The sequence below is a fragment of the Heptranchias perlo genome, chromosome 20 (genome assembly GCF_035084215.1).
Source record: "Heptranchias perlo isolate sHepPer1 chromosome 20, sHepPer1.hap1, whole genome shotgun sequence".
NCBI lineage: Eukaryota > Metazoa > Chordata > Chondrichthyes > Hexanchiformes > Hexanchidae > Heptranchias > Heptranchias perlo.
The window spans coordinates 49,170,474-49,195,988 of record NC_090344.1 but is presented as its reverse complement, the minus strand read 5'-3'; the positions used below and the strand labels follow the sequence as shown (position 1 = coordinate 49,195,988).

The following is a 25,515-nucleotide window of genomic DNA, read 5'->3' as shown; positions in this document are numbered from 1 at the left end:
TGGAGGGTGAAGGGGTGAGGGGAGACTGAGTGTTAGAGGAGTGGAGGGTGAAGGGGTGAGGGGAAACTGAGTGTTAGAGGAGTGGAGGGTGAAAGGGTGAGGGGAGACCGAGTGTTAGAGGAGTGGAGGGTGAAGGGGTGAGGGGAAACTGAGTGTTAGAGGAGTGGAGGGTGAAGGGGTGAGGGGAAACTGAGTGTTAGAGGAGTGGAGGGGAAGGGGTGAGGGGAGACCGAGTGTTAGAGGAGTGGAGGGTGTAAGGGGTGAGGGGAGACCGAGTGTTAGAGGAGTGGAGGGTGAAGGGGTGAGGAGAGACCGAGTGTTAGAGGAGTGGAGGGTGAAGGGGTGAGGGGAAACTGAGTGTTAGAGGAGTGGAGGGTAAGGAGTGAGGGGAAACCTAGTGTTGGAGGAGTGGAGGGGAAGGGGTGAGGGGAGACCGAGTGTTAGAGGAGTGGAGGGTGAAGGGGTGAGGGGAGACTGAGTGTTAGAGGAGTGGAGGGTGAAGGGGTGAGGGGAGACCGAGTGTTAGAGGAGTGGAGGGTGAAGGGGTGAGGAGAAACCGAGTGTTAGAGGAGTGGAGGGGAAGGGGTGAGGGGAGACTGAGTGTTAGAGGAGTGGAGGGTGAAGGGGTGAGGGGAGACCGAGTGTTAGAGGAGTGGAGGGTGAAGGGGTGAGGAGAAACCGAGTGTTAGAGGAGTGGAGGGTGAAGGGGTGAGGGGAGACCGAGTGTTAGAGGAGTGGAGGGTGTAAGGGGTGAGGGGAGACTGAGTGTTAGAGGAGTGGAGGGTGAAGGGGTGAGGGGAGACTGAGTGTTAGAGGAGTGGAGGGTGCAAGGGGTGAGGGGAGACCGAGTGTTAGAGGAGTGGAGGGGAAGGGGTGAGGGGAGACCGAGTGTTAGAGGAGTGGAGGGTGAAGGGGTGAGGGGAGACCGAGTGTTAGAGGAGTGGAGGGTGAAGGGGTGAGGGGAGACCGAGTGTTAGAGGAGTGGAGGGGAAGGGGTGAGGGGAGACCGAGTGTTAGAGGAGTGGAGGGTGTAAGGGGTGAGGGGAGACCGAGTGTTAGAGGAGTGGAGGGGAAGGGGTGAGGGGAGACCGAGTGTTGGAGGAGTGGAGGGTGAAGGGGTGAGGAGAGACCGAGTGTTGGAGGAGTGGAGGGTGAAGGGGTGAGGGGAGACCGAGTGTTAGAGGAGTGGAGGGTGAAGGGGTGAGGGGAGACCGAGTGTTAGAGGAGTGGAGGGTGTAAGGGGTGAGGGGAGACCGAGTGTTAGAGGAGTGGAGGGTGAAGGGGTGAGGGGAGACCGAGTGTTGGAGGAGTGGAGGGGAAGGGGTGAGGGGAGACCGAGTGTTAGAGGAGTGGAGGGGAAGGGGTGAGGGGAGACTGAGTGTTAGAGGAGTGGAGGGTGAGGGGGTGAGGGGAGACCGAGTGTTAGAGGAGTGGAGGGTGAAGGGGTGAGGGGAGACCGAGTGTTAGAGGAGTGGAGGGTGAAGGGGTGAGGGGAGACCGAGTGTTGGAGGAGTGGAGGGGAAGGGGTGAGGGGAGACTGAGTGTTAGAGGAGTGGAGGGTGAGGGGGTGAGGGGAGACTGAGTGTTAGAGGAGTGGAGGGGAAGGGGTGAGGGGAGACCGAGTGTTGGAGGAGTGGAGGGTGAAGGGGTGAGGGGAGACCGAGTGTTAGAGGAGTGGAGGGTGAAGGGGTGAGGAGAGACCGAGTGTTAGAGGAGTGGAGGGTGAGGGGGTGAGGGGAGACCGAGTGTTAGAGGAGTGGAGGGGAAGGGGTGAGGGGAGACATAGTGTTAGAGGAGTGGAGGGTGAAGTGGTGAGGGGAGACCGAGTGTTAGAGGAGTGGAGGGTGAAGGGGTGAGGGGAGACCGAGTGTTAGAGGAGTGGAGGGGAAGGGGTGAGGGGAGACCGAGTGTTAGAGGAGTGGAGGGTGAAGGGGTGAGGGGAGACCGAGTGTTAGAGGAGTGGAGGGGAAGGGGTGAGGGGAGACTGAGTGTTAGAGGAGTGGAGGGTGAAGGGGTGAGGGGAGACCGAGCGTTAGAGGAGTGGAGGGTGAAGGGGTGAGGGGAGACCGAGTGTTAGAGGAGTGGAGGGTGAAGGGGTGAGGGGAGACTGAGTGTTAGAGGAGTGGAGGGGAAGGGGTGAGGGGAGACCGAGTGTTGGAGGAGTGGAGGGTGAAGGGGTGAGGGGAGACTGAGTGTTAGAGGAGTGGAGGGTGAAGGGGTGAGGGGAGACCGAGTGTTAGAGGAGTGGAGGGTGAAGGGGTGAGGGGAGACTGAGTGTTAGAGGAGTGGAGGGGAAGGGGTGAGGGGAGACCGAGTGTTGGAGGAGTGGAGGGTGAAGGGGTGAGGGGAGACCGAGTGTTAGAGGAGTGGAGGGTGAAGGGGTGAGGAGAGACCGAGTGTTAGAGGAGTGGAGGGTGAGGGGGTGAGGGGAGACCGAGTGTTAGAGGAGTGGAGGGGAAGGGGTGAGGGGAGACTGAGTGTTAGAGGAGTGGAGGGTGAAGGGGTGAGGAGAGACCGAGTGTTAGAGGAGTGGAGGGTGAAGGGGTGAGGGGAGACCGAGTGTTAGAGGAGTGGAGGGGAAGGGGTGAGGGGAGACTGAGTGTTAGAGGAGTGGAGGGTGAAGGGGTGAGGGGAGACATAGTGTTAGAGGAGTGGAGGGTGAAGGGGTGAGGAGAAACCGAGTGTTAGAGGAGTGGAGGGTGAAGGGGTGAGGGGAGACTGAGTGTTAGAGGAGTGGAGGGTGAAGGGGTGAGGGGAGACCGAGTGTTAGTGGAGTGGAGGGGAAGGGGTGAGGGGAGACCGAGTGTTAGAGGAGTGGAGGGTGAAGGGGTGAGGGGAGACCTAGTGTTAGAGGAGTGGAGGGTGAAGGGGTGAGGGGAGACCGAGTGTTAGAGGAGTGGAGGGTGAAGGGGTGAGGGGAGACTGAGTGTTAGAGGAGTGGAGGGTGAAGGGGTGAGGGGAGACTGAGTGTTAGAGGAGTGGAGGGTGAAGGGGTGAGGGGAGACTGAGTGTTAGAGGAGTGGAGGGTGAAGGGGTGAGGGGAGACCGAGTGTTAGAGGAGTGGAGGGGAAGGGGTGAGGGGAGACTGAGTGTTAGAGGAGTGGAGGGTGAAGGGGTGAGGGGAGACTGAGTGTTAGAGGAGTGGAGGGTGAAGGGGTGAGGGGAGACCGAGTGTTAGAGGAGTGGAGGGGAAGGGGTGAGGGGAGACCGAGTGTTAGAGGAGTGGAGGGGAAGGGGTGAGGGGAGACCTAGTGTTAGAGGAGTGCAGGGTGAAGGGGTGAGGGGAGACTGAGTGTTAGAGGAGTGGAGGGTGAGGGGGTGAGGGGAGACCGAGTGTTAGAGGAGTGGAGGGTGAAGGGGTGAGGGGAGACCGAGTGTTCGAGGAGTGGAGGGTGAAGGGGTGAGGAGAGACCGAGTGTTAGAGGAGTGGAGGGTGAAGGGGTGAGGGGAGACTGAGTGTTAGAGGAGTGAAGGGTGAAGGGGTGAGGGGAAACCGAGTGTTAGAGGAGTGGAGGGTGAAGGGGTGAGGAGAGACCGAGTGTTAGAGGAGTGGAGGGTGAAGGGGTGAGGAGAGACCGAGTGTTAGAGGAGTGGAGGGTGAAGGGGTGAGGGGAGACTGAGTGTTAGAGGAGTGAAGGGTGAAGGGGTGAGGGGAAACCGAGTGTTAGAGGAGTGGAGGGTGAAGGGGTGAAGGGAAACCGAGTGTTAGAGGAGTGGAGGGTGAAGGGGTGAGGGGAAACTGAGTGTTAGAGGAGTGGAGGGTGAAGGGAGACCGAGTGTTAGAGGAGTGGAGTGTGAAAGGGTGAGGGGAGACCGAGTGTTAGAGGAGTGGAGGGGAAGGGGTGAGGGGAGACCGAGTGTTGGAGGAGTGGAGGGTGAAGGGGTGAGGGGAGACCGAGTGTTAGAGGAGTGGAGGGTGTAAGGGGTGAGGGGAGACCGAGTGTTAGAGGAGTGGAGGGTGAAGGGGTGAGGGGAGACCGAGTGTTAGAGGAGTGGAGGGGAAGGGGTGAGGGAGACTGAGTGTTAGAGGAGTGGAGGGTGAAGGGGTGAGGGGAGACCGAGTGTTAGAGGAGTGGAGGGTGAAGGGGTGAGGAGAGACCGAGTGTTAGAGGAGTGGAGGGTGAAGGGGTGAGGGGAGACCGAGTGTTAGAGGAGTGGAGGGGAAGGGGTGAGGGGAGACTGAGTGTTAGAGGAGTGGAGGGTGAAGGGGTGAGGGGAGACCGAGTGTTAGAGGAGTGGAGGGTGAAGGGGTGAGGAGAAACCGAGTGTTAGAGGAGTGGAGGGTGAAGGGGTGAGGGGAGACTGAGTGTTAGAGGAGTGGAGGGTGAAGGGGTGAGGGGAGACCGAGTGTTAGTGGAGTGGAGGGGAAGGGGTGAGGGGAGACCGAGTGTTAGAGGAGTGGAGGGTGAAGGGGTGAGGGGAGACCTAGTGTTAGAGGAGTGGAGGGTGAAGGGGTGAGGGAGACCGAGTGTTGGAGGAGTGGAGGGTGAAGGGGTGAGGGGAGACTGAGTGTTAGAGGAGTGGAGGGTGAAGGGGTGAGGGGAGACTGAGTGTTAGAGGAGTGGAGGGTGAAGGGGTGAGGGGAGACTGAGTGTTAGAGGAGTGGAGGGTGAAGGGGTGAGGGGAGACCGAGTGTTAGAGGAGTGGAGGGGAAGGGGTGAGGGGAGACTGAGTGTTAGAGGAGTGGAGGGTGAAGGGGTGAGGGGAGACTGAGTGTTAGAGGAGTGGAGGGTGAAGGGGTGAGGGGAGACCGAGTGTTAGAGGAGTGGAGGGGAAGGGGTGAGGGGAGACCGAGTGTTAGAGGAGTGGAGGGGAAGGGGTGAGGGGAGACCTAGTGTTAGAGGAGTGCAGGGTGAAGGGGTGAGGGGAGACTGAGTGTTAGAGGAGTGGAGGGTGAGGGGGTGAGGGGAGACCGAGTGTTAGAGGAGTGGAGGGTGAAGGGGTGAGGGGAGACCGAGTGTTCGAGGAGTGGAGGGTGAAGGGGTGAGGAGAGACCGAGTGTTAGAGGAGTGGAGGGTGAAGGGGTGAGGGGAGACTGAGTGTTAGAGGAGTGAAGGGTGAAGGGGTGAGGGGAAACCGAGTGTTAGAGGAGTGGAGGGTGAAGGGGTGAGGAGAGACCGAGTGTTAGAGGAGTGGAGGGTGAAGGGGTGAGGAGAGACCGAGTGTTAGAGGAGTGGAGGGTGAAGGGGTGAGGGGAGACTGAGTGTTAGAGGAGTGAAGGGTGAAGGGGTGAGGGGAAACCGAGTGTTAGAGGAGTGGAGGGTGAAGGGGTGAAGGGAAACCGAGTGTTAGAGGAGTGGAGGGTGAAGGGGTGAGGGGAAACTGAGTGTTAGAGGAGTGGAGGGTGAAGGGAGACCGAGTGTTAGAGGAGTGGAGGGTGAAAGGGTGAGGGGAGACCGAGTGTTAGAGGAGTGGAGGGGAAGGGGTGAGGGGAGACCGAGTGTTGGAGGAGTGGAGGGTGAAGGGGTGAGGGGAGACCGAGTGTTAGAGGAGTGGAGGGTGTAAGGGGTGAGGGGAGACCGAGTGTTAGAGGAGTGGAGGGTGAAGGGGTGAAGGGAAACCGAGTGTTAGAGGAGTGGAGGGTGAAGGGGTGAGGGGAAACCGAGTGTTAGAGGAGTGGAGGGTGAAGGGGTGAGGGGAAACTGAGTGTTCGAGGAGTGGAGGGTGAAGGGGTGAGGGGAGACCGAGTGTTAGAGGAGTGGAGGGTGAAGGGGTGAGGGGAAACTGAGTGTTCGAGGAGTGGAGGGTGAAGGGGTGAAGGGAAACCGAGTGTTAGAGGAGTGGAGGGTGAAGGGAGACCGAGTGTTAGAGGAGTGGAGGGTGAAAGGGTGAGGGGAGACCGAGTGTTAGAGGAGTGGAGGGTGTAAGGGGTGAGGGGAGACCGAGTGTTAGAGGAGTGGAGGGTGTAAGGGGTGAGGGGAAACTGAGTGTTAGAGGGTGAAGGGGTGAAGGGGTGAGGGGAAACCGAGTGTTAGAGGAGTGGAGGGTGAAGGGAGACCGAGTGTTGGAGGAGTGGAGGGTGAAGGGGTGAGGAGAGACCGAGTGTTAGAGGAGTGGAGGGTGAAGGGGTGAGGAGAGACCGAGTGTTAGAGGAGTGGAGGGGAAGGGGTGAGGAGAGACCGAGTGTTGGAGGAGTGGAGGGTGAAGGGGTGAGGGGAGACCGAGTGTTAGAGGAGTGGAGGGTGAAGGGGTGAGGGGAGACCGAGTGTTGGAGGAGTGGAGGGTGAAGGGGTGAGGGGAGACCGAGTGTTAGAGGAGTGGAGGGTGAAGGGGTGAGGGGAGACCGAGTGTTGGAGGAGTGGAGGGTGAAGGGGTGAGGAGAGACCGAGTGTTAGAGGAGTGGAGGGTGAAGGGGTGAGGGGAGACCGAGTGTTGGAGGAGTGGAGGGTGAAGGGGTGAGGAGAGACCGAGTTTTGGAGGAGTGGAGGGTGAAGGGGTGAGGGGAGACCGAGTGTTAGAGGAGTGGAGGGTGAAGGGGTGAGGGGAGACCGAGTGTTAGAGGAGTGGAGGGTGAAGGGGTGAGGGGAGACCGAGTGTTAGAGGAGTGGAGGGGAAGGGGTGAGGGGAGACCGAGTGTTAGAGGAGTGGAGGGTGAAGGGGTGAGGGGAGACTGAGTGTTAGAGGAGTGGAGGGTGAAGGGGTGAGGGGAGACGGAGTGTTAGAGGAGTGGAGGGTGAAGGGGTGAGGGGAGACCGAGTGTTAGAGGAGTGGAGGGTGAAGGGGTGAGGGGAAACCGAGTGTTAGAGGAGAAGAGGGTGAAGGGGTGAGGGGAGACCGAGTGTTGGAGGAGTGGAGGGTGAAGGGGTGAGGGGAGACCGAGTGTTAGAGGAGTGGAGGGTGAAGGGGTGAGGGGAGACCGAGTGTTAGAGGAGTGGAGGGTGAAGGGGTGAGGGGAGACCGAGTGTTAGAGGAGTGGAGGGTGAAGGGGTGAGGGGAGACGGAGTGTTAGAGGAGTGGAGGGTGAAGGGGTGAGGGGAGACCGAGTGTTAGAGGAGTGGAGGGTGAAGGGGTGAGGGGAAACCGAGTGTTAGAGGAGAAGAGGGTGAAGGGGTGAGGGGAGACCGAGTGTTGGAGGAGTGGAGGGTGAAGGGGTGAGGGGAGACCTAGTGTTAGAGGAGTGGAGGGGAAGGGGTGAGGGGAAACCGAGTGTTAGAGGAGTGGAGGGTGAATGGGTGAGGAGAGACCGAGTGTTAGAGGAGTGGAGGGTGAAGGGGTGAGGGGAGACCGAGTGTTGGAGGAGTGGAGGGTGAAAGGGTGAGGGGAGACTGAGTGTTAGAGGAGTGGAGGGTGAAGGGGTGAGGGGAAACCGAGTGTTAGAGGAGTGGAGGGTGAATGGGTGAGGAGAGACCGAGTGTTAGAGGAGTGGAGGGTGAAGGGGTGAGGGGAGACCGAGTGTTGGAGGAGTGGAGGGTGAAGGGGTGAGGGGAGACCGAGTGTTAGAGGAGTGGAGGGGAAGGGGTGAGGGGAGACCGAGTGTTAGAGGAGTGGAGGGTGAAGGGGTGAGGGGAGACTGAGTGTTAGAGGAGTGGAGGGTGAAGGGGTGAGGAGAGACCGAGTGTTAGAGGAGTGGAGGGTGCAAGGGGTGAGGGGAGACCGAGTGTTAGAGGAGTGGAGGGTGAAGGGGTGAGGGGAGACCGAGTGTTAGAGGAGTGGAGGGGAAGGGGTGAGGGGAAACCGAGTGTTAGAGGAGTGGAGGGTGAGGGGGTGAGGAGAGACCGAGTGTTAGAGGAGTGGAGGGGAAGGGGTGAGGGGAGACCGAGTGTTGGAGGAGTGGAGGGTGAAGGGGTGAGGGGAGACCGAGTGTTAGAGGAGTGGAGGGTGAAGGGGTGAGGGGAGACCGAGTGTTAGAGGAGAAGAGGGTGAAGGGGTGAGGAGAGACCGAGTGTTAGAGGAGTGGAGGGTGAAGGGGTGAGGGGAGACTGAGTGTTAGAGGAGTGGAGGGTGAAGGGGTGAGGGGAGACCGAGTGTTGGAGGAGTGGAGGGTGAAGGGGTGAGGGGAAACCGAGTGTTAGAGGAGTGGAGGGTGAAGGGGTGAGGGGAGACCGAGTGTTAGAGGAGTGGAGGGTGAGGGGGTGAGGGGAGACCGAGTGTTGGAGGAGTGGAGGGTGAAGGGGTGAGGAGAGACCGAGTGTTAGAGGAGTGGAGGGTGAAGGGGTGAGGGGAGACCGAGTGTTGGAGGAGTGGAGGGTGAAAGGGTGAGGGGAGACTGAGTGTTAGAGGAGTGGAGGGTGAAGGGGTGAGGGGAAACCGAGTGTTAGAGGAGTGGAGGGTGAATGGGTGAGGAGAGACCGAGTGTTAGAGGAGTGGAGGGTGAAGGGGTGAGGGGAGACCGAGTGTTGGAGGAGTGGAGGGTGAAGGGGTGAGGGGAGACCGAGTGTTAGAGGAGTGGAGGGGAAGGGGTGAGGGGAGACCGAGTGTTAGAGGAGTGGAGGGTGAAGGGGTGAGGGGAGACTGAGTGTTAGAGGAGTGGAGGGTGAAGGGGTGAGGAGAGACCGAGTGTTAGAGGAGTGGAGGGTGCAAGGGGTGAGGGGAGACCGAGTGTTAGAGGAGTGGAGGGTGAAGGGGTGAGGGGAGACCGAGTGTTAGAGGAGTGGAGGGGAAGGGGTGAGGGGAAACCGAGTGTTAGAGGAGTGGAGGGTGAGGGGGTGAGGAGAGACCGAGTGTTAGAGGAGTGGAGGGGAAGGGGTGAGGGGAGACCGAGTGTTGGAGGAGTGGAGGGTGAAGGGGTGAGGGGAGACCGAGTGTTAGAGGAGTGGAGGGTGAAGGGGTGAGGGGAGACCGAGTGTTAGAGGAGAAGAGGGTGAAGGGGTGAGGAGAGACCGAGTGTTAGAGGAGTGGAGGGTGAAGGGGTGAGGGGAGACTGAGTGTTAGAGGAGTGGAGGGTGAAGGGGTGAGGGGAGACCGAGTGTTGGAGGAGTGGAGGGTGAAGGGGTGAGGGGAAACCGAGTGTTAGAGAAGTGGAGGGTGAAGGGGTGAGGGGAGACCGAGTGTTAGAGGAGTGGAGGGTGAGGGGGTGAGGGGAGACCGAGTGTTGGAGGAGTGGAGGGTGAAGGGGTGAGGAGAGACCGAGTGTTAGAGGAGTGGAGGGTGAAGGGGTGAGGAGAGACCGAGTGTTAGAGGAGTGGAGGGTGAAGGGGTGAGGGGAGACCGAGTGTTAGAGGAGTGGAGGGTGAAGGGGTGAGGGGAGACTGAGTGTTAGAGGAGTGGAGGGTGAAGGGGTGAGGGGAGACCGAGTGTTAGAGGAGTGGAGGGTGAAGGGGTGAGGGGAGACTGAGTGTTAGAGGAGTGGAGGGTGAAGGGGTGAGGGGAGACTGAGTGTTAGAGGAGTGGAGGGTGAAGGGGTGAGGGGAGACCGAGTGTTAGAGGAGTGGAGGGGAAGGGGTGAGGGGAGACCTAGTGTTAGAGGAGTGGAGGGTGAAGGGGTGAGGGGAGACCGAGTGTTAGAGGAGTGGAGGGTGAAGGGGTGAGGGGAGACCGAGTGTTAGAGGAGTGGAGGGTGAAGGGGTGAGGAGAGACCGAGTGTTCGAGGAGTGGAGGGTGAAGGGGTGAGGAGAGACCGAGTGTTAGAGGAGTGGAGGGTGAAGGGGTGAGGAGAGACCGAGTGTTAGAGGAGTGGAGGGTGAAGGGGTGAGGAGAGACCGAGTGTTAGAGGAGTGGAGGGTGAAGGGGTGAGGAGAGACCGAGTGTTAGAGGAGTGGAGGGTGCGTGGCGGAGGTGGGGCAAAGTAGTGGAAAGATTTGAAAATGAGGAGAAGAATTTTGGTCAGTGTCCTGAGGCACAGGGAGCCAGTGGAACTTGGAGGCGGAGAGAGTAAAAAGGGTGTGGGACTGTGCAGGTGAGGTTGTGGGCTGCAGTGTTCTGAATGAGTCGAAGCTCGCAGAAAGTTGAAGCTGGCCCCAGTGATGGACCGGGGAGAGGGGGTCGAAGTAGGGGTGGAAATGGGTAATGTTGGGTGGAGCTGATGAAGGTGATCTTGGTGACGGAGTTGATGTGGGTGAGCAAGCTGAGCTCAGGGTCGAGCGGTACACCGGGGTACCACACCGAGGTGGCAGGCGGGGAGATTGATGGAGTCAGCTCCAGAGGTTTCGGGCTGCCGGGAGCAGGAAAGGGTGGGTTCAGTTCACTGTGTGACATTGAGCAAGAGGAAATTCAGGCATATCCATGACTTTATGTCAGACATGCAGTCTGCCAGCATGGAGGTGGTCTTCAGGTCAAGGGAACTGGCGGAGAGGGAGAGCAGGTGAGGAATGGCTACATGGTCATAATACCAAGTGTTACTGGCACCTCTGGAACCGTATCCCAGCAAGTTCAGGAGGTATGGGGTCAAACTCAGTTCTAACTGTTGATAAATCAATTCTCAGAGTGTGCAAGAACACAAGGAAAATCAAGAATGAAGAGGTTGTTCAGCCCATCCCTCTACTACGCTAACTCTCATCCCACCCAGCTCCTCTCGTGTCCTAATTCTCCCATCCCTCTGGGACCCGAACTCTCTCATCCCACCCAGTCCCTCATTCTTTGAGTCGAGAAGTTCTTTGTAATGTCTTTTTTCTTTTGTACAAATTGGCTGCCGTGTTTGCCTCCATCGCAATAGTGACGACACTTCAAAAGTACTTCATTGGCTGTGAAGTGCTTTGGGACAGCGTGAGGCCCTGAAAGGTGTTACGTAAATGTTTAAATTTCCATTTGACTCATATTTAAATTTGCATCCTTTGGTCCGACTCTTCTGCATTATTTAGAAGTGATATTCTGGATTTACCTTATCCATACCATTTAATATTTTATATACCTCGATGAGGTTCTCCCTTCTCCCCAGACTGTCGAGTCAGTTTCTCTACAGTTCCCCCATTGTTCATCCCCTTTACATCCCCTTTTGTTGCTCTTCTCTGTAACCTCTTCAATGCATACGCATGCTTTTGAGATGTGGTGACTAGAACTGAACACAGTCCTCCAGGTGGGGTCTAACAAATATATTGTAAAGCCTTAACATAACCTCTACCGCTGTGGCGAGGGATCCTAGCGCTCGATGAGCTTTTTAATTGCTTTGCCACATTGTCTAGACAGTACTGAGGGGAGTACTGCGCTGTCGGAGGTGCTGTCTTTCAGATGAGACGTGAAACCAAGGCCCCACCCCCCCCCCCCCCCCCACAGGTGGACGTAAAAGATCCCTTGGCACTATTCGAAGAAGAGTACAAGAGTTCTCCCCGGTGTCCTGGCCAATATTTATCCCTCAACCAATATCACTAAAACAGACGATCTGGTCATTATCACGTTGCTGTTTGTGGGATCTTGCTGTGCGCAAATTGACTGCCGCGTTTCCGACATGACAACAGTGACTGCACTTCAAAAGTACCTCATTGGCTGTGAAACACTTTGAGATGTCCTGAGGTTATGAAAGGCGTTATATAAATGCAAGTCTTTCTTTCTTTCGATCTTTCTTTGAAAGCTGAGTCCCTTTCTAAGTTTCCCTGTGATAATTTAATTCCGTTCCACATTTTTTCAACCAGTGTGCAAACATTTCTTAGTGTTAAATTTTATTTGCCACTTCTCTGCCCAAATCCATAACCAATATAAGTCCTTTTGCAGCTCTTCGATGCATCCTAAGTCTCGACTGCTTACCCTATTTTTCACTGCCACAAAAATGCTTTACATTTGTACCGTTTCTGATGTTTAAAGTGCTGCTGATCTGTCACAACAAGATTTCTGCTGCTTGAACAGTGCCACACCTAGTTCACTTAGTTTAGGATTTGTTTAATAAGTACAGTCACTCCACTTATTATTTGAGTACGTAGGATTTATATAACCGCCATATTTGGCCCCAAATCAAATCGGTGAAATATCTGCACACAGTTAACCGGTGGGTTACATGCTGCCGCAACAAAAAATAGTGCCACGTGTCTGACAGCAACATTTACTGAGGACCGTGGTAATGATCTGTGCAGAGCAGAAGATCCAAGATACCTACCTGGTCTGTGCAAAGGTAGCTGCAATCAGCCACGGTGGTAAATAAAGGCCAACATTCCATTAATCTTTTTGATTACTTTCTGTACCTGTGCACTAGCTTTTTGTGACTTGTATACATGGACACCTATATCTCTTTGCTCTTCCACAGAAGAGTTCTCCCTCCTAGTCTCTCATCATTAAAAAATATTACAATTTGTCTGACCTCACATCAAACTCCGGCTGCTATAGTTTTGCCTGCTCACTTAATCTATCAACGTCCCTTTGTAACGTCCTGCTCCCGTCTACACTATTAACCCAGTCTCCTAACTTAGTGTCAACTGTAAACTTAGACATACAACTCTCTATTCCTTCATCTGGCTGATTCCCCCTCCCCCGCCCCCCCCAGCCAATTTGTACACAGCAAGCTCCCACAAACAGCAATGTGATAATGACCAGATCGTCTGTTTCAGTGATGTTAGTTGAGGGATAAATATTAGCCAGGACACTGGGGAGAACTCTCCTGCTCTTCTTCAAAATAGTGCCATAGGATCTTTTACATCCACCTGAGAGGGCAGACGGGGCCCCGGTTTAATGTCTCATCCGAAAGACGGCACCTCCGACAGTGCAGCACTCCCTCAGTACTGCCCTGGGAGCGTCAGCCTCGATCTTGTGCTCAAGTCTCTGGAGTGGGACTCGAACCCACAAGATCCTGATAGAGGCAAGAGTGCGACCCACTGAGCCACAGCGGACCTGCATCATATGGCCTCTGTACTGTTCAGGTAACTTGGTGTCAAGCACACGGTGTTCCTTGTCCTACACAAATGATCAGATACTGTAGTGCTGGTTCATTTCCTGAACCTGCCTTCTTTCCCATCTGTCTAGATCCATCTGCTCCCTCAGCCAAAGGTTATTGCTCTAAAGAAAATTAACCTGTAAACATCTTGGTTAGGTATTACTGCGGTGTGTGGGATTGGTGAGGGTCTGGGTGTGGGGTTGAGGAGATCATCCCTGTCTGATTTTTGAGTAGAATATCCGGAAACTTTAAACCTGGAAAACCAGACGCTAAAAGAATTTGCATTTTTATAGCACCCTATCACACCCCCAGGGCATCCCAAAGCGCTTCACAGACATTATATTACTTTTGAAATGTAGTTGCGTTGTTAAGTAGGAAATCGTGGCAGCCAACTTCTGCACAGCAAGCTCCCACAAATAGCAATGAGATCAATGATCAATTAATCTGTTCTTGGTAGTATGTTGGTTGAGGGAGAAGAATTTTGCCTCGGACACCAGGAGAACTCTCTGGTCTGCTTCTAAAAAGTGCCATTGGATCTTTAACATCCCCGTGAACTACTGGAACAGGTCTTTAGTTTAATATCTCATTCAAAGGATGGCTTTTCCGACAAAGCAGCACTGTCTCAGTAATACACTGAAGTGTCAGCCTAATTTATGTGTTCAAGTCCTGCAGTGGAGCTTCAAACCACAACTTTCTGACTCGAACAACTGTGGTACCAGCTGAGCCAAGCTGACACTGTTCTTCTTCTCAGTCTTGCTTCTGTCTCGCACGATGAGGAGACATCAGTTCTCGAGACATTTCATCAGCAGCAAACATCTCGACCCCTGGTCTTCCTCTTCTTCCAGCGCCTATCCTCCCCTCCTCCTCCCCTCCCCTCCCCCCATCCCGTGTTCGGCTTGGCAAGAGGCAGCCACCCTACAGGATATTGTCTAGCTCACTTGTTGGCAGGGTGCATAACCTGGCAATTTCCACAGTGGCTGATGTTTGAGTTATCTTCCCCCATTTCTTTCCAGCCTTCCACCTACGCACGGAAATCAGCAGAAGGCAGCAATATTGCAGTGCCCTCCTCATAACTGGAGAATCTCCTGTTTTGTGCCCACTTATCTAGGTAAATACCAAAGACCAAATACCAGAGGGCAGGAAAGTGGAGTTGAGGTCGAAGATCAGCCATGATCTTATTGAATGGCGGAGCAGGCTCGAGGGGCCGAATGGCCTCCTCCTGCTCCTATTTCTGATGTTTTTTATCAGCCCATGGAAAGTGTAACATGGTATAGGATAGAAGGATTTCAAACCAAGCAGGTTTCCATTTCAGTATGAGTACAGTTTAAGTTTCAGGTTCCTGTTCAAGGTACTGCAACTAGTCTTCAGTGCTGAGTAAACAGATGTGAGGCTGAGCCTGTCCAGCAGCTGGTTAAACCTGCTTAACACATGGAACAGATGTGTCCGACTCAGCTCCTGAGCCTTGGTCCTCGAAGCCCAGGCATCTCATTCCTATTTGCTCCTATGTTTGTCCCATTTGAATTTTGTCGAAGTGCCTATTGACACCACTGTGTCAGCCATTGAGCTGGAGGCGGGGCCGGACTCTAAGCAAACAAAGTTTATTTTACAGCAAACAAAGTCTATTTACTCAGCAAACAAAGTCTGCTTAAAAAGAGTCTCGAAGAACCATGGCAAACAGAACCGAGGACTGAGACTATAGCAACGTCTCCCGATAAAAGCAGGGTGATTTCTCCAGCAAAATGCAGTGAGCGGAGGATTTCTACATAATACAAATTATGTGCGTAAAATCAATCCCAGTACTTACAGCAGTGTGGTCTCCGGGCATGATTGATGGGGGGAATTTTTTTTTTATTCGTTCATGGGATGTGGGCATCGCTGGCAAGGCCAGCATTCATTGCCCATCCCTAATTGCCCTTGAGAAGGTGGTGGTGAGCTGCCTTCTTGAACTGCTGCAGTCCGTGTGATGAAGGTTCTTCCAAAGTGCTGTTAGGAAGGGAGTTCCAGGATTTTGACCCAGCGACGATGAAGGAACGGTGATATATTTCCAAGTCGGAATGGTGTGTGACTTGGAGGGGAACGTGCAGGTGATGTTGTTCCCTGTGCCTGCTGCTCTTGTCCTTCTAGGTGGTAGAGGTCGCGGGTTTGGGAGGTGCTGTCGAAGAAGCCTTGACGAGTTGCTGCAGTGCATCCTGTAGATGGTACACACTGCAGCCACTGTGCGCCGGTGGTGAAGGGAGCGAATGTTTAGCGTTACCCAATTATCTCCATTCTGGCCGGGAAATAGGGGTGTTACTACATGCAGACGAATTTTGAGGGCTTGGAGGTTTGGAAAGAGCTGTTCTTAGCGCTGCTGCCTTATTGGTGGCTACTTCTCAATCAGAACACCAGAATCTGTTGGTATCAGCAGCTTGAGAAATGTGGGAACTACTGGATCTAAATTTTATATATGGCCCCTGGGGCTCCATGGGGCACCCCACTGTGTCAAAAAGCTTGGACAGTCCTGATATTACCAGACTGTTCACCCGGTGTGATGCTGCTCACCCTACTGCTTGTGACGAGCTCCCAGCACCCATTGTCCACCTAGCAAGGGCCCAAACCCGTGGCTGGCGGTGACGGTGGAGCGGGGGAGGGAGGGTCTTTGGAGGTCCCAAATTGGCATGTCTCATGATAGAAGTTTGGAACCAAACCATCCCCCTCTGTGACAAACTCGGTGATCTGACATGGAGCTGGGCAGTACTCCAGGGCACTGCTGATCAGTCTGGTTCATCAATGGAACCTGGAGGTGTAGACCCATCGCTGTCGTTGGGATTCTTTGCACTCAGCTCCAGATAATCCTGCAGACAAAAGCCCCAATAGATTGAATGGTCCTGGCTGGATAGGGAGCAGGAAACTGACCAGTACCCTTTGCTGCTGAGTGCATTGTTCTAGCTGGTTAAACTCCAGCAGTGCCCATGTGGGCACTTAGAGTTCCTTGTGCTTTGGCCCTGCCAACCTGCACCTAAGCTCTCTGGTATGGGTCAACTCCATATTGGGCAAACAGAAACCCGACATGAGTAGATTTCTCACCAGGTTGAATTGGAGACCCTGAACCATGCATGTCAGAGAATTGGCCTCAGAGCCCCTGGGATAGGGAGGGGAAAAATCAGTGAGGATTTCTGCTGCTAGTCACTATCCAGTGGACCCTGCTGGAAAGCGCATGTGTGCATGGGTGTTGAGTGAGGTCAGGATCAGGCTCAGCTGTGATGCTTCCACCTGTTGACTCGCTGTCTAATCTCACGCGTGAATATCGGCCACTCGGGCAAGGTAAGAAAGCAGTTGGTGCCCGTGTTAACTGTACCCCAGTAAGGAGTCAGCGTCTTCACATTAGAAGAGATGGGAAACTTCCTCCCCCCCACCCCACCGTGTCTTTTTGGGTTGCACGTTGCCTGGTTTTGGATCAAAGTCTTTGAACTGGCTGCCTGGAAAATGTAAATTAAAAGTCTGAGTTTTTAAAAATAGAACTGAGCGTTTCTACTTCTCCACTGTGGAGGTGGTTAGTTATTATTCACATCAGTAAACTTCCATTAGCAGTTCAACAAACCTCAGACCTCCTCCACCCCTGATCCCACTCCCAATTACACTGCCTGCTCCACCCCTATCCTGTTTCCTGTCCGGTTTCGGACTTGGCAGTGAGGGATAATCTGTCATCCTTTCCACGTACTGTATTTCAGTCCTTTGATTCAATTGTTCAGGCACATCCTGAGACTTTGATACAGATTCTGACTGCCTCAGGCGTATATTGAAACCCAATAACAATTCTGCCTTTTACAATTAAAAAAAAAACATGTGCTGTATTTCTTTCCAGTGACACTGTGTCCGTTGATAGTGACGTGACTGCAGTCAGTGTACCGCAGACAGCCTGTACTCACAGCTAGCAGGTACATTAAGTGGTGCAGAGAGCAACTCATTGTCTCCGTACTGTGCCCGGCAGTCACCTGAGACCGGCGTATAAAGTTTAATGTTTAAAAATAAGCTCACTTACAAAGTGAGAATGGGGCCAGGAACTAGGACGAGGTTTTGGGGTGTATGAGGAAACATTCACTTTCATCACAGCAAACATATGAACTTTGTTTATCCCTCTCCTGTGTATGGCACCTGCTGCCCTACCTGGCAACAGCACAATAATTGCTTGGCAATTGACTGATAACCAACTGGTGAGTGAGTACTTTCCTCTGGAGGGTCGGGGGGGTCGGGGGGTCGGCAGTAAGAGGTCTGTTTGGAGTCAAGGTGACACGCCTGGTGATGGAAATTGAGAATCACGTCAATTCTCAGTAACGTGCTTCCTGAGCCAGTCGGTCCACAATCCCCCCCCCCCCCCACCCCCTCCCCGGGCAGTGCTGATGACTGACCAGCCAGGCTGGCTCACTAATGGAACCTGGAGTGTAAACCTATCACAGCAGGGGGGGGGGGAGAGGCGGGCAGAATTCTTTCCACTTGGCTCCAGCTAAACCTGCAGGGCAAAGGCCTAAATGGGTAGGGTGGTACTGGATCGACAAGTAATGGGGAAAATTACTGGCCCTGTCTGATGGTAATTGCACGGATTTAGCCGGTTGGACTCCAGCAGTCCCCCTGTGTGCACCCGGAGGATCCCTCAGCCGAAGCCCTGCACCAAAGCTCTCTGGATTTAGGTAAGTGGGATGTTTCTCCACGAGAAGAGTGCACGTACCCTGTATCGCACAAACAGAAACTGTGTCAGTGGGTGTCGATTTCTCAGTCGGATGAATTGGAGACTGTTAAACATGGGGTTGGGTTTCTGTGCGGGTCAGACACCACCTGGCTGGTCCAAAATGTTTCGGGGCTGAAATTCAACTTTGGCAATATTGAATTGGCGGCCTGTTTTACAACCCGCCTGAACGGAAGAGAAATTTGTGGTGAGTGTACAACGGGCTGCTGATTCGCTGCCGCCTTACGTTCTAGTACCAACGCAAACTGTGTGTTGTGATGGTTTTGGCGCAAATGAGATTTTTATGCTGGTCTTTGCACACCCTGGCATGATGCAGTTCGAGTAAAGTAGGGCGGGGGGGCAGTAATTAGCCAGCCATTAGTCGATGGAATAGTGCATGGGAGATACTCATAAAATCACAAGATACTTACATATTAGGAAGGCCGTTTAGTTTATCTTAATTCATTCATCCAGAGAAATCCTGGAGCCCACTATTTTAGCATCCATTGTTTCTTGAAAGATTCTCGGGAAGTCTACTCCGTATATCGATTACTGTTGGCATGAAGAATAACTTCATGCTTGTAAACTACTGCCCCATCTCCAACCTCCCTTTCCTCTCCAAAGTCCATGTTGTCACCTCCCAAATCTGTCCCCATCTTTCCCGCAATTCCATGTTTGAACCCCTCCAATCAGGTTTCCGTCCCTGCCACAGTACTGAAACGGCTCTTATCAAAGTCACAAGTGACATCCTCTGTGACCGTGACGATGGTAATCTATCCCTCCTCATCCTTCTCGACCTGTCTGCAGCCTTTGACACAGTTGACCACACCATCCTCCTCCAACACCTCTCCTCCATCGTTCAGCTGGGTGGGACTCTGCTCACCTGGTCCATTCTTATCTATCCAGCCACAGCCAGAGAATCACCTGCAATGGCTTCCCTTCCCGCTCCCGCACGGTTACCTCTGGAGCTCCCCAAGGATCGATCCTTGGCCCCTCCTATTTCTCATCTACATGCTGTCCCTTGGCGACTTCATCTGAAAACACGACGTCAGATTCCACATGTATGCTGACGACACCCAGCTCTACCTCACCACCACCTCTCTCGACACCTCCACTGTCTCTCATTTGTCACACTACTTACCCGACTGGATGAGCAAAAAATTCTTCCAACTAAATATTGGGAAGACCGAAGCCGTTGTCTTTGGTCCCCGCCGCAAACTCTGTTCCCTAACCACTGACTCCATCCCTCTCCCTGGCCGCTGTCTGAGGCTGAACCAGACAGTTCGCAACCTTGGTTTCCTATTTGACCCTGAGGTGAGCTTCCGACCGCATATCCGCTCCATCACCAAGACCGCCTACTTCCACCTCCGTAACATCGCCCGTCTCCGGCCCGCCTCAGCTCATCTGCTGCTGAAGCCCTCATCCATGCCTTTGTTACCTCTAGACTCGACTATTCCAATGGTCCCCTGGCCAGGCTCCCATGTTCCACCCTCCATAAACCTCAGCTCATCCAAAACTCTGCTGCCCGTATCCTAACTCACAACAAGTCCCATTCTCCCATCACCCCTGTGCTCGCTGACCTCCATTGGCTGCCGGTCCGGGAACGCCTCGATTTTAAAATTCTCATCCTTGTTTTCAAATCCCTCCATGGCCCTCGCCCCTCCCTATCTCTGTAACCTCCTCCAGCCCTACAACCCTCCGAGATCTCTGCGCTCCTCCAATTCTTGCCTCTTGTGCAGTCTTGATTTTCTTCGCTCCACCATTGGTGGCCGTGCCTTCAGCTGCCTCGGCCCTCAGCTCTGGAATTCCCTCCCTAAACTTCTTCGCCTCTCTGCCTCTCTCTCCTCCTTTAACACGCTCCTTAAAACCTACCTCTTTGACCAAGCTTTTGGTCACTTGTCCTAGTATCTCCTTACGTGGCTCCGTGTCAAATTTTGTCTGATAATCGCTCCTGTGAAGCTCCTTGGGACGTTTGACTACATTAAAGGCACTATATAAATGCAAGTTATTGTTGTTGTTGGTTTAATGCCTCATTTAAAATAGCAGAGGGAAAAATTTGGAGCCAATGTGTTAAGCCATCCTACGTTAACTTTGCTGACTGTAAATTCTACTCTTATATAATCAGAGATAGTTCAGTGAATTGAGATTGAACAGTTTGTAGCTCGTGCAACATTTCCTCGAAAAGAAGCATTATCTAATCAACGAGGATATCTAGAGCTAATGATTCACATTTCCAGCACTTAATGGCCTCTAGATTGGTTGCACTGCCAGGCATATGCAATGATGAGATAACACACTGATAATGTGCACTTGGCTTTGGTTTTAGTGACCTGGGGCACAGAGTTACACGAGGAGCTGTTCTCAAACAGCTCTTGCGTCAGCACTGTAAAACATTAGGCCTTTAAATGGGTCTTTGTTTTGTCAAATGCTGGAGCAGGCAAATTGTATTTATAGCAGGCGATTCATCTGCTGATAGGGTTAGTTGAAGAGTGGTGGGAGGAGGCTCATGTGGACAACTAAGGCTGGCATATAGACCATTTGGGCCGAATGGCCTGTTTTTGTTCTGCAGGCTCCATGTAATTCTATGTAATCTTTAAAGGAGTAAGAGGGAAGCCAAGTGGGATCTCATTAGGGTAGTTAACTGGAGGGAGAGAGTTCCAGAGAGTGAGGGTGAGATATAGAAGATCTCTGGGGGAATAGGGGAAGGGTGCTAATGGTATATGGAGACCATTCTTCTCTCCTCCAGAGGGCTGTGGATGCTCAGTCACTGAGGATGTTCAAGACTGAGATTGATAGATTTTTGGACTCTAAGGGAATCAAGGGATATGGGGATTGGGTGGGAAAGTGGAGTTGAGGTCGAAGATCAGCCATGATCTTATTGAGTGGCGGAGCAGGCTGGAGGGGCCTACTCCTGCTCCTGTTTCTTATCTACTTAGACCAGAGCTGGAAGTGGACAATTCGAGCAGTGATGGAAGGCTGGATGAGGTCTCACTGGCAGGGAGGAGGTGAGGCTGAGGAGGGACTTGTAGATCACGATAAGCATTTAAAAGTCAATGGGCAGGATTTTAACTGTGAAAATCAGGTGGGTTGGCGGCAGGGGGGGCGTTGAAAATTGCAACAATTTCAGATCCGCCTCCAACCCGCCCATTTCCGGTTTTCACTGGGGCGGGACGAGGGGCGGGCGACTAACCTGTTCCCAGGAGGCGAGTTGGTCACTCAAAAACTTTCAGGGAGGCTGCGGGCCTCCATTTTGAAAGGTTTTGCGATTGCAACCTCTGGGGGCCGGGATTCCCGGGCCTTCTCCTTCATGCCGCGTGATAAGGAGAGAAGGCCCGAAACTGCAGGTCGGTGCCTTTCTGGCACAGCTTGTGGGCCCGGAGGAGCAGGAGTGCTTCCCCCAGGCCCAACAAGCCTACACCCAATGATCGCAGAGCTCCTTCCTCGGTCTCCAATCCTCCCCCCTCGCAACGATCATGGACCCCCCCAACAGATCTCCGATTCCCCCCCCCCCCCATGATTGTGGACCCCCCCCACAGATCTCCGATTCCCCCCCCCCCCCCACGATCGTGGACCCCCCCCACAGATCTCTGATTCCCCCCCCCCCACGATCGTGGACCCCCCCCACAGATCTCCGATTCCCCCCCCCCCCCCCCCATGATCGTGGACCCCCCCACAGATCTCCGATTTCCCCCCCCCAACGATTGCGGAGCCCCCCCAACACGATGGCAGACCACTGCAATGACCCCCGATTCCAACCCCCCACCCCCGGCGAATGACCCTCTGTGACTGACCCCCGATCCCTCCCCCCATGACTGACTCCTCCGATGACTGACCTCCCCCCGCAATGACTGAATCCCTCCCCCTTGACCCCCATACCCATCGGTGCCCCATGCCCATCGATATCCCCAGGTGCCACCATGCCCATGGGTGTGCCCGTGCCCTCCCATGCCCCCCCATCCATACAATCTAAAACTTACCTGAACACTTAAACCTTTTCACGTCCTCTTCCTTGCTCCGCTCCTGTCCGACTGAGGGCAGCCTGTCAATCAGGCCGGCCAGTCCGACAAAAAAAAAAAAAAAGATGTCCTTACGTCAAAATCGTAAGGACGTCCGGGAAACCCGTACTTCCGAGTTTCCCGTCTGCGATTTGACCCCCGCTTCCCGACTCCGAGTCAAAATCCTGGCCAATGTGTTGAGAGCCAAGAAGCTGATGGAGGTTGGCGATGACGGAGGTGTGTGAGAGGATGGGAACAGCGGAGTCTGGGTCAGTTGGAATTTATGTAAGATGGAGCTGGTAGTGGGGGGCGAAGGGATTAGAAAAGTTGAGTCGAGATGGTGAAAGCGCAAATGAAGATTTACACAGAGTGGGGCAAGGGAGGGATGGAAATGGGTGATATTTTAGAGGGAAAAATAGGCTGTCGGTAACAGGATGTGGGGTTTGAAGCTCAGCTCGAGTTGAACAGTGCAAGGTTGTGCATCGTCTCTCCGCACTGTCCCATCAAACACTCCCAGGGCAGGTCCAGGGTTAGATACAGAGCAAAGCTCCCTCTACACTGTTCCATCAAACACTCCCAGGGCAGGTACAGCATGGGTTAGATACAGAGTAAAGCTCCCTCTACACTGTCCCGTCAAACACTCCCAGGGCAGGTACAGGGTTAGAGACAGAGTAAAGCTCCCTCTACACTGTCCCGTCAAACACTCCCAGGGCAGGTACAGGGTTAGATACAGAGTAAAGCTCCCTCTACGTTGTCCCATCAAACACTCCCAGGGCAGGTACAGCACGGGTTAGATACAGAGTAAAGCTCCCTCTACACTGTCCCATCAAACACTCCTAGGGCAGGTACAGCACGGGTTAGATACAGAGTAAAGCTCCTTCTACACTGTCCCGTCAAACACTCCCGGGGCAGGTACAAGGTTAGATACAGAGTAAAGCTCCCTCTACACTGTCCCATCAAACACTCCCAGGGCAGGTACAGCACGGTTTAGATTGTTGTTTCTGGGACAAGGTTATGCCTCAGGAACACAGCTTGTGATTGAAAGCCTCCTGCCCAGATTGATGCCAGGCTTGAATTGCTCTTTCTCAATGCCGGAGCTGCAGTTAGTCATTTACAAACACACTGACATCATTGGCATGCTGGCCAAGACAGCTGGGAGAATTTTCTGTCCGCAAAGACCAAAAGTCACACTGCACTCAATCGCACTGATTACTGTTTACCCAAAATCAGCGGATGCCAATATTTAGTTATAACGTGGCTAAACTTTGAATGTACTATGCACCTACTTAAATCAGTCAGGCCTGGAGCTGTTCAGTCTCTGCTGGAAGTAAGATGTATTAAGATCAGAATATAATGCCACAGCCTAAAACCTTGGGACTCCCTCAGAGACCCTTCAGAAGCCATATTAGATTATTATTTTCATTTGTTCCTCTCTTCCTCTGGTACCTCATAATTCTTCATGTGTGAATCCAGACAGTGAGGCTCAGCGGGCTATTTGAGTGTCACTGCTGAGTTAAGCCCTGCCCTCCAGCCAACGACTGAACATTCTCACTTTCTAACTAATGCCTCCGATCTCCGGCCTGACGATGATTACCTAATTCACCACACATTCGGGATTAATCCTGGGATTTTACTATTTTATCTGGCTCACTGCCTTAACCAACTGAATTAACAGGGGAGCCCCTTTTATTAATACTTGATTGCGAGCTCACATGGGAACATTTGTTTTTGTGAATTATATGCTCATCATGCTGAGGGATGTTAGTGTTGTGAATGGAACGTCTTTCCATTTAATTTCAGGCACCGATCGTCAGCACCAGGCATTCCAAGGTACAGCATTGATTAAATACAGAGTGAAGCTCCCTCTACACTGTCCCATCAAACACTCCCAGTACAGGTACAGGGTGAGATACAGAGTAAAGCTCCCTCTACACTGTCCCATCAAACACTCCCAGGGCAGGTACAGCATTGATTAAATACAGAGTAAAGCTCCCTCTACACTGTCCCATCAAACACTCCCAGTACAGGTACAGGGTTAGATACAGAGTAAAGCTCCCTCTACACTGTCCCATCAAACACTCCCAGGGCAGGTACAGGGTGAGATACAGAGTAAAGCTCCCTCTACACTGTCCCATCAAACACTCCCAGTACAGGTACAGCACGGGTTAGATACAGAGTAAAGCTCCCTCTGCACTGTCCCATCAAACACTCCCAGTACAGGTACAGCACGGGTTAGATACAGAGTAAAGCTCCCTCTACACTGTCCCATCAAACACTCTCAGGGCAGGTACAGCACGGGTTAGATACAGAGTAAAGCTCCCTCTACACTGTCCCATCAAACACTCTCAGGGCAGGTACAGCATGGGTTAGATACAGAGTAAAGCTCCCTCTACACTGTCCCATCAAACACTCCCAGTACAGGTACAGGACAGGTTAGATACAGAGGAAAGCTCCCTCTACACTGTCCCATCAAACACTCCCAGGGCAGTACAGCATTGATTAAATAAAGAGTAAAGCTCCCTCTACACTGTCTCATCAAACACTCCCAGGGCAGGTACAGCATTGATTAAATACAGAGTAAAGCTCCCTCTACACTGTCTCATCAAACACTCCCAGGGCAGATACAGGGTTAGATACAGAGTAAAGCTCTCTCTACACTGTCCCATCAAACACTCCCAGGGCAGGTACAGCATTGATTAGATACAGAGTAAAGCTCCCTCGACACTGTCCCATCAAACACTCCCAGTACAGGTACAGCATTGATTAGATACAGAGTAAAGCTCCCTCGACACTGTCCCATCAAACACTCCCAGTACAGGTACAGCATTGATTAGATACAGAGTAAAGCTCCCTCGACACTGTCCCATCAAACACTCCCAGGGCAGATACAGGGTTAGATACAGAGTAAAGCTCTCTCTACACTGTCCCATCAAACACTCCCAGGGCAGGTACAGCATTGATTAGATACAGAGTAAAGCTCCCTCGACACTGTCCCATCAAACACTCCCAGTACAGGTACAGCATTGATTAGATACAGAGTAAAGCTCCCTCTACACTGTCCCATCAAACACTCCCAGGGCAGGTACAGCATTGATTAGATGCAGAGTAAAGCTCCCTCTACACTGTCCCATCAAACACTCCCAGTACAGGTACAGCATTGATTAGATACAGAGTAAAGCTCCCTCTATACTGTCCCATCATACACCCCCAGTACAGGTAGAGCACGGGGTTAGATGCAGAATAAAGCTCTCTCTGCACTGTCCAATCAAACACTCCCAGTCCAGGTAGAGCACGGGTTAGATACAGAGTCAAGCTCCCTCGACACTGTCCCATCAAACACTCCCTGGTCAGGTACAGCACGGGTTAGATACAGAGTAAAGCTCCCTCTACACTGTCCCATCAAACACTCCCAGTACAGGTAGAGCACGGGTTAGATACAGAGTAAAGCTCCCTCTACACTGTCCCATCAAACACTCCCAGTACAGGTAGAGCACGGGTTAGATACAGAGTAAAGCTCCCTCTACACTGTCCCATCAAACACTCCCAGTACAGGTAGAGCACGGGTTAGATACAGAGTAAAGCTCCCTCTACACTGTCCCATCAAACACTCCCAGTACAGGTACAGCATGGGTTAGATACAGAGTAAAGCTCCCTCTACACTGTCCCATCAAACACTCCCTGGTCAGGTACAGCACGGGTTAGATAAATCAACAACAACAATAACTTGGATTTATATAGTGACTTTAAAGTCGTAAAATATCCCATGGCACTTTACTGGAGCATAATCAGACAAAATTTGACAATGAGCCACAAAAGGAGATAATAGGACAGGCCTGGTCAAAGAGGTCGATTTTAAGGAGCTTCTTAAAGGAGGAGAGGGAGGTAGAGAGGTTTAGGGAGAGAATTCCAGAGCTTCGGGCTGAGACAGCTGAAGGAAATCGGGGATGCACAATTAGCGATAATTGGAGGAACTCAGAGTTCTTGGAGGGTTGTCGGGCTGGAGGAGGTGACAGAGATAGAAAGGGCCGAGGCTGTGGAGGGATTTGAACACAAGGATGCGACTTTTAAATTTGAGGGGTCGCTGG

At 53.1% G+C, this 25,515-nt stretch overlaps 1 protein-coding gene across 2 annotated transcripts in view; it reads left to right on the top strand.

The window, feature by feature from the left end:
* usp39 (ubiquitin specific peptidase 39) overlaps positions 1-25,515 on the top strand; it is a 90,339-nt gene that overhangs the window by 18,241 nt on the left and 46,583 nt on the right. The window contains exon 1 of one of the 2 annotated variants that reach the window (XM_068001292.1): positions 16,828-16,926. The exons of the other annotated variant lie outside the window; for it this stretch is intronic. Within the exon in view, the coding sequence (XP_067857393.1) occupies positions 16,861-16,926 (66 nt within the window). The 5' untranslated portion in view covers positions 16,828-16,860. Of the gene's footprint in view, positions 1-16,827; positions 16,927-25,515 lie in introns of those variants that run through there. 2 annotated transcript variants of the gene reach the window in all.